At 57.9% G+C, this 10994-nt stretch overlaps 1 protein-coding gene across 1 annotated transcript in view; it reads right to left on the reverse strand.

Moving 5' to 3' along the window:
• Positions 1-126: 126 nt before the first annotated feature.
• The window catches only part of TCEA3 (transcription elongation factor A3), a 16678-nt gene continuing 5810 nt past the window's right edge, over positions 127-10994 (reverse strand). The window contains exons 2-15 of the mRNA XM_006031900.3: positions 10690-10752; positions 9364-9469; positions 8625-8793; positions 7605-7679; positions 7289-7357; positions 6308-6376; positions 5142-5225; positions 4564-4629; positions 3567-3730; positions 2809-2865; positions 1701-1855; positions 1133-1279; positions 944-1015; positions 127-301 (exon numbers count right to left, since the gene is read on the reverse strand). Coding sequence (XP_006031962.1) covers positions 293-301; positions 944-1015; positions 1133-1279; positions 1701-1855; positions 2809-2865; positions 3567-3730; positions 4564-4629; positions 5142-5225; positions 6308-6376; positions 7289-7357; positions 7605-7679; positions 8625-8793; positions 9364-9469; positions 10690-10752 — 1305 coding nt within the window. The 3' untranslated portion in view covers positions 127-292. The remainder of the gene's footprint in view (positions 302-943; positions 1016-1132; positions 1280-1700; positions 1856-2808; positions 2866-3566; positions 3731-4563; positions 4630-5141; positions 5226-6307; positions 6377-7288; positions 7358-7604; positions 7680-8624; positions 8794-9363; positions 9470-10689; positions 10753-10994) is intronic.

A 10994-nucleotide genomic window follows, 5' to 3' on the forward strand; every position in this document is an offset into this window, starting at 1 on the left:
CTCGGAGTCCTTGCCTTCACCGTGATCACGCTCCACGCATGCGCTCCCTTCCCGGAGCCGCGCTACAAGGGTCTACGAGGCCCTTCCTGCCCACGGCTTCCAAGGGATGACTCCGTTCAAAGTATGTACAGCCAAAAAGCAGTCTTTTAGTGGGCGGCACTCTTGCCCCAAGCCTTCTGGCCCTGAGGCCGGCGGGGGCAGTCCCTAAGGAACAAGTCCAAGACGCTCCGCTCGCCTTGACGGTCAGGCTCTATCTTCTCTACTCATCACTCAGAGGCAAAGGCGAGTGCCGTCAGCAGAACTGGAAGACAAGCAAGCCCACACGAGAAGCAAGACGTTAGCGGCTCCTGTCCCGCTGGGGCCAGAGGCAGCTGCTTGACTGATGCATGAACCATGCCAAGCTTCAAGCAGGCCAGTTTGGAAATGCAGAAGGGCAAATGCTGTTGTATTTTTAGGCTCTTGGACAGAGAAGCCAAGAGCATGCGATGGAAATGGGCCTGGAGTTTTCGAGCACGTCCTACACAAGGAAAGGGAGCTTGTGGTTGAGGGATGAGCAATAATGTGCATGGACTTCTGCAGGACAGTGGCACGAAGGCCCTGCACTATCTGCAACACATGGACCACGTAGGGGAGAAGCACGCATGGTGATCTAGAGCCCAGGGTGGGTCTGGGTGTCATGGATGCTGTCACCGAATGCAGGGGGCGGCAGCTTCTGGCCCCTGGACTGGATCTGGCCCACGGTACCTCTGGATCCAGGCTGCAGATGTAGGTTTTCAGCAGCAGAAGTATCTGGCTATGGGCGCTTTCTTTTTGCTGCCGCGGGGAGAAGCGGTGGCAGTGGCCAGGTGCTGGCCCCCACTCCTCTATGGGTCGTTCTGGCCCACGGCCCTAATCTAAAGCAATTGCCGTGTGTTGCCATCAAGGGGGAGCAGTGGGGACTGACCTTCCAGCGGTTCCCACACTCGTTACACAGCACAAAGGTCGTCATGGGCTCGTCAGCGCTGCGGGTCTGGACCTGAGGAGGAGACAGCAACGCAGTCAGCAGGGAACATGCATAGGAGAGGCGGCTTGCTTTGCCCCCGGGGTTCAGGCCCGGAGGGAACGGACACAACGCCCCGAGGACGCCCGTCACCTGGTTGTAGGTGCAGTTCTTCTTCCTGCACTTGCCGCACTGGAAGAGGTCGGTGACGGTGCCACCCGTCTTCGCCATCTGGTGCTCCCGGATGGCTTCCTGGGTCATGGCATTCCTCAGCTCCTTCAGCTCATCGCTCGCCATCTCCTGTGATGAACAGTGACGTTGCTGGAGGCAGTGCTCTAGCATCTTCCCTTGGGTCCGTCTCTCACACCCATAGGCATCCCCTCCCCAGCGCACGCAGGTTATAGACCCCCAAGCCCAACCACCCTTCCTGCACCAGGAGTCGGATCAGAAACCCCTCAGGTGTCTCCCAGACTGGCTGACGTGAGGACCCTCTCCCACCCTTGCAGGGGAGTTGCTTCTGCCGGTCTCTCACGATGCAATATTGATGGCAATGGCTCATCCAGTCCTGCCACCAGCTCCCCGTGCCTGCTGGCCTGCAGTCCACGATCGTCTCCCCTCGATGCTCAGCTCTGCCTGGCTTGCATCGGGGATGCCGGGGTCTCTCCCAGAGCCACTGCTTCCACGCATCGGTCTCCAGGGTCTTCCCCACCCCGCTCTTTACCTCGGCGGTCATCCTAGCAATGAGGCTGGGCGCGATGGCTCCACACAACACGTTCCTCCGCAGGTTGGGGTTCTTGGGGTCCTTCAGGTTACTGATCCTGCTCCGGACGCGGTTGCGGTACTTCATGTCCGTGCTCTTCAGCTCCTGGAAGATATGTGGCCCCGTCAAGGAACAACAGCCGGGGGTGCGGCAGTGGTGGGTCCGAACCGCTGGGAACCCACCGGGCTCTGGTTCCCCAGGGCTCCTGCTCCCTGCCTTTTTGCTTGGACACGGGGGTTCAAACAAGCCCCCCGAAAGTGAGCAAAGCTTTTCTGCCTACCAAGAGACCCAGACAGATGCCAGGCTCATGGGGAAAAGGGCCTAGAGCTACTTCCATTTAACCCAGGCCATGTTTTGACCCAGTTCTGTTGACATCTAGTCCCCTTTGGTCTCATGCGGGGCTTAGGATAGGACATGCTGCAGTCTCCCTGCGTGGTCCAGCCTCTCTCTGGGGAGGGCTGGCAGTTTATCCACCCTAACTCTGCTTTGCACCAGCTCCTACAAGGCTGGAAAATAACTTGGGGTTTCCTCAAAGCTCCTGGCTTGCAAAGAGCCTTTGTATGACAAGCCCATGCACAGGCCAATTGCCACATCTTGCAGCCAGGGGAGCTGAAGCAAGAGCACCCAAAGCCTCGCGGCTGGGAAGCTCCTGCTGACTGCTGGATACCTGCTCTTCAGTGTGTTGGGCATTCCCCTCAGCCGCCGGGGTTTAGGAACCCGCTTGGTCAGGCAGCAGTGCCTGCTCACAGCACAAGTTGCCTAAAGCTGCAGTCGCCTGCAGCGACTGGGGTGCAAAATAGCCTGGGTTTGGGCACCCTGCAAGAGACACCTGCTTGATACGGTTTTGAAGACAGCCACTCTCTAGGGCAGTGAAGGCTAGAGGGGGTCTGTGCGAGCATTTGGTTGATGGTGTTGCCGTCGAGGTGGCTGCTGGACCACAGCCGGGGCTTGTGGCATCCCTTGGCCCTGCTGCGTCATTTGAACCTATGCGAATAACCCGAGCGGGAGCTCTTTGCTGCCGGCCCACGTGCCCAGGCCAAGCCTCCGGCATCCCTGTAGCAAAGGATATGATCTTCGATTTCCGAAGCCATCTTCTCACAGTTGACGCCAAACTCCTTGTAGTCATCTGAGGAGAGGGGGAGGCATGAAACACTCAGAATCCCGGTGGGGAGGAAAAAGCATCTTCAAAGCACTTTTTAAACAAAAATGGTCCCAGCCAGTCAGCTGGAAACTGGACTTAACCACAGTTTTTTCCCCACTCGGGCACTCTGGCCCACTCGCACTGATTTGCTATCGTAGGGCTGCTCTTACTAGCAACAATCTGCTGCATTGTAAATGCAGAGAACGGCTGACATGGCTTTTGCAGTGGGGACAAGGAAGAAGCTGGCAGGTTACATTTTGGCCCTCCTGACTGTGACGGTGTCTGTGCAAATAAGACATGTAGGTGTAAAAGGGCGACGTGGCAGAAGTCAATGAGTTTGCACCAGGGATGAAGCTGGCCCAATGGATGAGCAACCAAACCAAGGACTAAAGCCATTCAGCTGCCACCTGCTCTCCAGATGCTGCACTCGGAGAGCAACACAGCTCCCCTCATCCAGCTCCTATTCTCGGGTCACGTCTGCGCTGCTTCCCTGGCACCCCGGCAAGCTCCAGAGAGGCATGGTCCACCCATGCCAACCCCATCAGGGTCGAGGGCATAACACAGACTGAGGGCTTCTCCCACGGCTGCTCTCTAGCATGCCAGAGGCAGGGACCTTGAGAGGGGGAGCGGCTGGGCTCAGGTTTGGCACGAGGGCAGGGCCGTCCGTGGGTCCAGCGCTTGCTCACCATCCATCTTCATGGCAGCTGTGAGCATCTCGATGCACTTGTCCCGGATGGAGTCTCCTGTGAGGTAGCAGGAGGCCAGGAGGCAAGTGCTAGGGGCGAACGTGGGGCTGGAGGGGCTCGTGGGCGTCTTGGGTGTCTCTGGTTTGGATTTGCTGCTGTTCTGTCTGCAAAGAAGGACACAAGGACCCTTCCCCATGAGCCTGGATCGGGTGGGCTCCCTGCGCTTACCAAAGCTCCCAGCAGCTCCCCTGTGCACCTCAATGGAGGAGACAGGGCTACTTCCATGTCTGCTTCTGCACAAGGCCCCCAGAGCTCCCACTCTCCAAATGCCAAGAGGGGCTGTATGCACACCTCCCACCCATGCTGGGTCCTACACATCTCCCACTGGGACAGCAATACTGCTTGGACCTTCCTCTTCCTCCCCTGCAACCCCTTTCCTGCTTTGGGGCTATCACGATTCCTTCCAGTGTCCCCTCGGCCCCTCTGTCGCTAGAGGATTCACCCTCAGGGTAGCCATGCAACACAGATGAGTTGAAGCCGAAAGGAAACTGAAGCATGGAGAGACTAAGTCACTCGCCCAAAGACACACACATGAAGACCGTGGTGAGGCAGGGACTTGAACCTGCGTATCTCGAGCTCCAGGCTCATGCTCGGACTCAGTGATTCTCAACCAGGCTGATGCAAGATCCTTTTAGGGGTGTCCCATGACATGATCCCTGTTAGGGCTGCAAACGGCTACACGGGATTCACCCAGAGAGTCCAGAACGGTTTTACCCAAGGGAAGGCTAAGAGCTGGCATTTTCCAGGGGGTGCCCTGAGTCTAACAAGGGGGTCCCTTGAGTCTAAACCCCTTGAGAATCACTGCTCTCACTCCTGGGCCATGGAGGGTGGACAGCATTCACTTGCACAGGGCATTCACACCCTCCCTCACTGGGCCAGGGAGGCTGCGTGCCCTCCAGCACCACCACGGCTAGCAGGCATCCCCACGCTCCTGTACCTCTCCTCTTTGCCGTCGCTGGAGTTCTTCCGAGCAGCAACCGGGCTGGAGCCTGTAGACGGCCTCCTGGGATTGAAACAGGGAGAAGCACTAGTGAATGCAATGCCAGACAAGGTGCTCTGGTGACCACAGCACCAGATTTGCCCTGGGCTGGGTACCAGGGTGATGGGCTCCGTCTCAGGACCTGGAGCAGGCAGAGACGGTGCTGGATGAACGTCTGATGGGTTATCGGTCGGCGTGAAGTGCCCATCCCAGCCTCTGCTGCAGTTATAGGAATCTTCCCATTGCCTTTCATTAGGGTTGTCCCAGGTTGTGAATTTGTCCTGTGTTCAGGCAACACTGCCCACCTTGGAGCTGCAAGGGGGCCCCTCAGATCCCAGCAGCCCCCTTCAGTCATCGCAGGTAGCAGTGGCAGTGAGGTATTCACTTCTGCCAGGGTAAATTAAACCCTGGGACCTCAGCGGCCACAGCACAGAGCTCCATAAAGCCCTGGATCCTCACATCCCCCACCCAGGGGCCACCCTCAGCTCCCCAGGGTTCGGTGTGGGCCTGCTCCGGATGAGGTACTGCAGCCCTACCTTTCCAACGACAGCCTCTTTGGAGGGGTGGAAGAGGAGGAGGCAGCTGTGCTGGTGGAAGATTTCGAGTCTGCAGAGTCTCTCCTAGAAGAGAAGTCGGGGAGAAGACACGGTACTGAGAACAAGGGTTTAGGGTAGAAACACTCCCTGAAGCTGAGATGTAGTAGGGCGGGCGACGGCTCTGGTCATCCATGGATGACAAGACAGATGCCCACGTGCCCGAGCTGGCTCACAGGGCATCTTGTTGTGTGGAGGGGAGACGTGCAGATCAGATGGGAGGGAGATGTTGGAGAATTGCACCAAAAGAAATCTCCTGAGGTTTGGCAAGGACAAGTGCAAAGTCCTGCACTTGAGAGGGAGCAATCCCCTGCACCGGTGCAGGCGGGGGGTGACAGGCTGGGCAGCAGCTCTGCAGAAAAGGACCTGGGAGGACAAGGGACAAGAAGCTGAACAGGAGCCAGCAGTGTGCCCTCGGTGCCAGGACGGCTACCGGCATCCTGGGCTTCATGGGTAGGAGCGGTGCCAGCAGACGGAGGGATGTGATTCTTCCCCTCTATTCAGCACTGGGGAGGCCACATCTGGAGTCCTGTGTCCAGCTGTGGGCCCCCATCTACAGAAAGGATGTGGACACATTGGAGAGAGTCCAGTGGAGGGCAATGAAAATGGTTGTGGGGCTGGGGGACAGGACTGGTGAGGAGAGGCTGAGGGAATGGGCTGATTTAGGCTGCAGAAGAGAAGACCGAGGGGGATTGAATAGCAGCCTTCACCTCCCTGCCGGGGGGCTGCAACGAGGATGGAGCTGGGCTGGTCTCAGTGGTAGATGACAGGACAAGGAGCAATGGGCTCAGGCTGCAGCAAGGAAAGTTGAGGTTGGATATTAGGAAAAACTCTCACACCAGGAGGGTGGTGAAGCACTGGGACAGGTCACCCAGAGAGGTGGTGGAGTCTCCCTCCTTGGAAGTTTTCAAGACCTGGCTAGACAAAGCCTTGCCTGGGATGGTGCAGTCGGGGCTGGTCCTGCTTGGAGCAGGGGGGTGGACTAGGTGAGACCTCCTGAGCTCCCTTCCACCCTCGTTTTCTGTGATTGTACGTGGGAGGAAAGGTCTTCTGAGATGGGCACACCTCTGCACTAGGGAGAAGCCACAAGCAAGCCAGGAAACACTCACCTCTCCTTCTTGCTGTCTGAGGGCGACTTCTTAGAGGCAGCAGAGGAGCCCCTGGAGTCGCCGGACTCTCTGCACGGTGAGAACGGAGAGGAGAGACGTTAGCTTAAGGGACACCCCCAGCACTGTGCTCCCAGCCCCATTCCTCGCGCAAAGCCAACGTCCATCAGGCCAGCCCACTGCTGCCTGGGCACACGTGCTGACTGCTCCGTGGTGCTTTCCCCTTGCCTGGCGCAGAGATGCGCAAAGGGCAGAAATAGCCCAAAGTGACCCGCACGGCCATCCAGTCCGGCCTCCTGCACCGCGCCGGCCCCCGTAGCCTCCCCCAGCGGCAGAGGACGCCGTCCTCCTTGCAGTGCCATTCATGAGCGCTGGAGGCAAGTGATATGTCCCCACCAAGCGATCTCCACTGCCGATGCCGGGGGCTCAAGACACCCCCGCATACAGCGTTACAGCAGTGAGAGCTCCTGCCCGCCCCGCCATGTGCCAAGTAGCTGATTACAAGCCCCCGGGAACCTGCTGCATCACTTCCCATTGCTGAACAGGTCTCAGCAACGGCACCGATGAGATAACGGGGTGGGACAAAGAGGAGGGACCCGTGTCCAGCTGCCTTCCCCCCTGTGCTGTGTGTTCATGCAGGGGCAAAGGTGCCTGTGTGGATATCAGGGGGTTCCTGGGTTTCCTCCCCTGCTCTGTCCCTAACTGCACGTGTAGACTTTATCCAGGGCCCACCGAAGACGAAGGGAAGTCTACCGATCTCAGTGGGCTTTAGGTGACCCAGAAATAGCCACGTAACACTTGTGCCTCGCTTTCCCCATCTCCAAAACAGAGACCCTGCTACTTCACTAACTCACAGGCCATCATGAAGCTTAGTTCATGAATCCACTTCAAACAACACACTTCAAACACAGTGAGATGCTCTGTGGAAAGTGGCTCTGAGCTCCGTGCCCCGAAGGGAGGGTTTGTGGGTGCATGAGCAAGTACCTGTCGTGCTTGCTGTCCGTAGAGTGGCTCTTTGGGGTCACCGGGTGAGAGCCTGGCTTGCTGGATTTCCTGGAGAGAAAGAGGGGAGGTCTGAGAAGTGGGGTCCTGAGAAGAGCTGGCTGCTCTTCTCTGTGAAACAGAGGGATTGGGGATAGAAAAGGCTGCACTGGCCTGCCGAGAAAGCAGAAGGTTTGGGTTGAAAGTGCAAAGCAGGCCATGCCAGGAGAGACCACATCCATCCCACTGGAGAAGCTTATGCTAACGTGTCTTCCCCTCATCCCCCTGCCCAGGCCCACGCAGAACAGGGGGTGTTTACCTGTCCTGCTTCTGCTCCAATGAATGTTTCTTTGAGCCCGGAAGTGCATCGAGAGCCTTGCGGTCAGACAAGTCTCTTTAAAAGAAAAGGACAAGATGCAGAAATGACTCTTGAATGCAAGGATGATCTTTCAGCAAGGCCAAATCCTAATCCCATTCACTTCAGGGGGAACTTTGCCTTAGACCAAGATGATGAGTTGCAGGGAGTCTGCATGCAGCTAGAAAACCTGATGGCCTTGACAGGAAAACAGCCAAGTCTACGGAGCAGAAGGAAGGCAGTTTCCTAGGACTAGAAAGAGCCAGGTTCAAGTCTGTGCTCCACCACAGACCTGGGGGCAATGACTTGGTTTCTCGATCTCAGTGCGATGGGGTGAATAGCCCAGCCCTGCCTCATAGGCAGATGCTCAGCTCTTACAGGGATGAGGACCAGGTGAATAGGGCGCGCAAGAGACTTGTCAGCTCATCGGCGCTCTGGCACTGGCCCACCGGAGACCAGGAGATGGATGTGGGGTGGGTCTGGACCCCCTCTGCAGTCAGACAGGGCATGAGAGGTTTGGGTCGTCAAGCAAAGGCTGCCCAGCTCCTACAGCCAGGCCCTTAGTCCCTGTCCTGGTGCATCTGGAGTCTGCATAGGTCAAGCAGACAGGATGGAGCGCAGCGGGTGCTTTCCCCACTCCAGTCATGCAGCGGGTTGGGGAGAAAGCCCCCAGGGCCGGGAGAAGAGCTGCCATCCGAACACAGCTTCTGCCATGAGATGTGGGGCCCGGGACGGCTCGTCGCTCCCCTGACAGCGCCCTGCTTGGCTCGGCCATTCTGGGTTTGCATTGGAAACAAGGAGCATCCCCCCAAAATGTCCATGCTCTGCTATGTGCTCCCCGCCCTGGGCGGACTGCAACTCCCACAATGCACCAGAGCCAGGGAGTCCCATGATGCCCCACTTTCCAAGTGGTGCACCCTGGGACACGTAGTCCAACCATGACAGCCACAGGAGGACTATGAACCCCAGGGGGGTGGCTCGGACCTTTCTTTGTGCTTCTTCCTGTGCTTCTCGGTCGGGCTTTTGCAGGGCTCCAGCCCGTGGGAGTTGGCTCCTTCGGGCTGCCAGCTGGAAAAGTCGAGTCTTTTCTCTTTCTCCTTTTTATCCTTCTGACTTTCCAAGTCCTTCTCTTTCTTCTGGGTCCCCGAGGAGTCTGAGGGCAAACCAGCCAGGCCGTCAGTGACCAAACTAGCACACGAGAAGGGGGATGGCACTTGGCCAATTTGGGAACGATTTCCTCCCGGTCGCACTAAGCCAGGAGCCCTGGGCTGGAGAGACCTAGGGGAGTCTGTAGCAAGTCCGCACCGCGTTGGCAGGACTTGTGCAGAGTCCCGGGACTGGAATATCAAGGATGACCGCCGATGAGGTGCAGGGCATTGGAGACCAGGGCTGGTGCAGGGAAGAGAGGCTACAGCTGCCCATTTGTGGCACAGCAGGGAGAGTCTGCGGTGCCCACACCACTGTGCCGCCAGGCGGGACGAAGACCCGGACCCCCGGCACCTCACCCACCCCACCCATCACTCCAGCCGCACCTAATTGCGACTTCAGTAAGCCACAAAATGACCCTCCTCCCAAACTGGCCACAACGGATCTACGTCCAGTCCCGAGGACCAAGAGGAGGGAAGGCTGAAAAGGGGGTCAGGACTTCTCGGCTCAGACGCCCATGGAAATCTGGGGGGAGGAGGCTAACTTTCAAAGCAGAGATGCCTTCGGGGTCTCTCACCCAGCAGCCGCTTCCAGTTCTTGATGAGCAGCTTTGCCAGGGCCGCCACCTCCTCGTCGGAGCAGTGCTTGCGGATGGAGTTGACAGCCACCCCGATCCGTGTGGTCTGGGAGCGCACAAGGACAGCGGGTTATTGCAAAGCACATTGGAGAGGGAGGCTGATTGGGGAGGAAGGGGAGCAGGGGCACGGGCACGGGGCCTTAGAGATGTGGGATCAGTTTTCTGCCCCGCTGCCCATTCCCTGTATAGACCCCGCACGCACACCCTGTTTTCTTATGAGTTGTCCCCCGTAATGTTTGTTTAATGTTCAGGAGCCCAGCCGCCCGACTTTTGTAGAGTGGCGGCCCCTGAAGAATTTTTTTCCATGGTGTTCCAGGAGAAACACCTGTCCGGTCACCAGCCGGACGCCAGCAACACCATCGGCCACCTGACGGGGGTGGCCCAAAGACCCCTATAGACTTTTTTGCATGGTACAACAATAGTGCCCATTCCCTGTATAACCTCAGGGAAGACCTCAGTCCTTCGATGCCTCCCGTCTCCACCTACAGAATGGTCCTAAGAGCACTGACAGCCTCACGAGGAGCACGCATTTACCTAGAGAGCATCTACACAGACTCTGGCACCCAAGTGGGATGCTATCCCACCCTGCTCCAATCCAGGAGCCCATCTACTTCATTAACACACCATCATCTGAATCTTACAACCAAGCCCCCGAAAAGCAAGGGAGGAGAGGAGAGACCCACCTAGCTTCTTGCACCGACGGCTTTTCATCAGTTTGAGCAGGGGGAGCAGGATGCTGCATTGGTGCCCACGTTCCCTTATGTGCCTAATAGCTGGGCTGGAGTCTGACCCACAGCTGGTATAGTAAGATGGGCCAGATAAACCTTGACGGATGGATGCAAACTGCCCCGCTCCTCCCTTGGGGGTGGCACAAGCTCCAGGAGGGCCCTTGCCAGGAGATCTCGCAGACCCCACGCCACGGGCTTTTGCAGTCAGCCCAGAAACCCCAGTGTCTCCTGACCAGCGAGGAGAGTGGCCGCGTCAGAGCTGGACCGTGAATTTCAAGGGACTGGAGGGTGAATTTTAAGGGATGGGTCTTTCTCCAGCCTTTCTCCAAAAGGTATTACGCTCGGGTGGTTGGACCGGCTTTCCTACGATCCAGGGAGCAGCCTCCTCTTTGCTTTTAAAATGCCTTTAATTCCATGCCAGCCTACCTGTGCAGGGCTTAAAGAGGGGGGAGGTGGGGGCTGGCTCTTCCCTCAAATCCAAGTAACCCTTCGTAGGCTGGAGCCCTAGATGCCTCCCCCTGCACCCCATCCGCCTCACCTGCAGCAACTGGATGGTCATCGTGTAGCTGTTCAGCTCCTTCAGCAGATCAAGCGCTCCCTCCTAGCATGGACAAAAGCCACAGTGAGCATTGGAGGGTCAGTGCTGGGCCAGCCATCGCCTCCCTCGGGGCCGTGGGGGTGAAGGCAAGAACAAGCCGTGTGTCTGCCTGAAACGGAGAGGAATCGGCCCTTGTCTCTGCCTACTTAGCAGCAGGAGAGGGAGGGCGGCCCAGTGGTTAGAGCCGGCTGTTCCAAGCTATGCCACACATTGGCTGGGGGGCCCCGCCCCTCCCCGCCCCCGCT

Source organism: Alligator sinensis, unplaced genomic scaffold (assembly GCF_000455745.1).
Source record: "Alligator sinensis unplaced genomic scaffold, ASM45574v1 scaffold1123_1, whole genome shotgun sequence".
NCBI lineage: Eukaryota > Metazoa > Chordata > Crocodylia > Alligatoridae > Alligator > Alligator sinensis.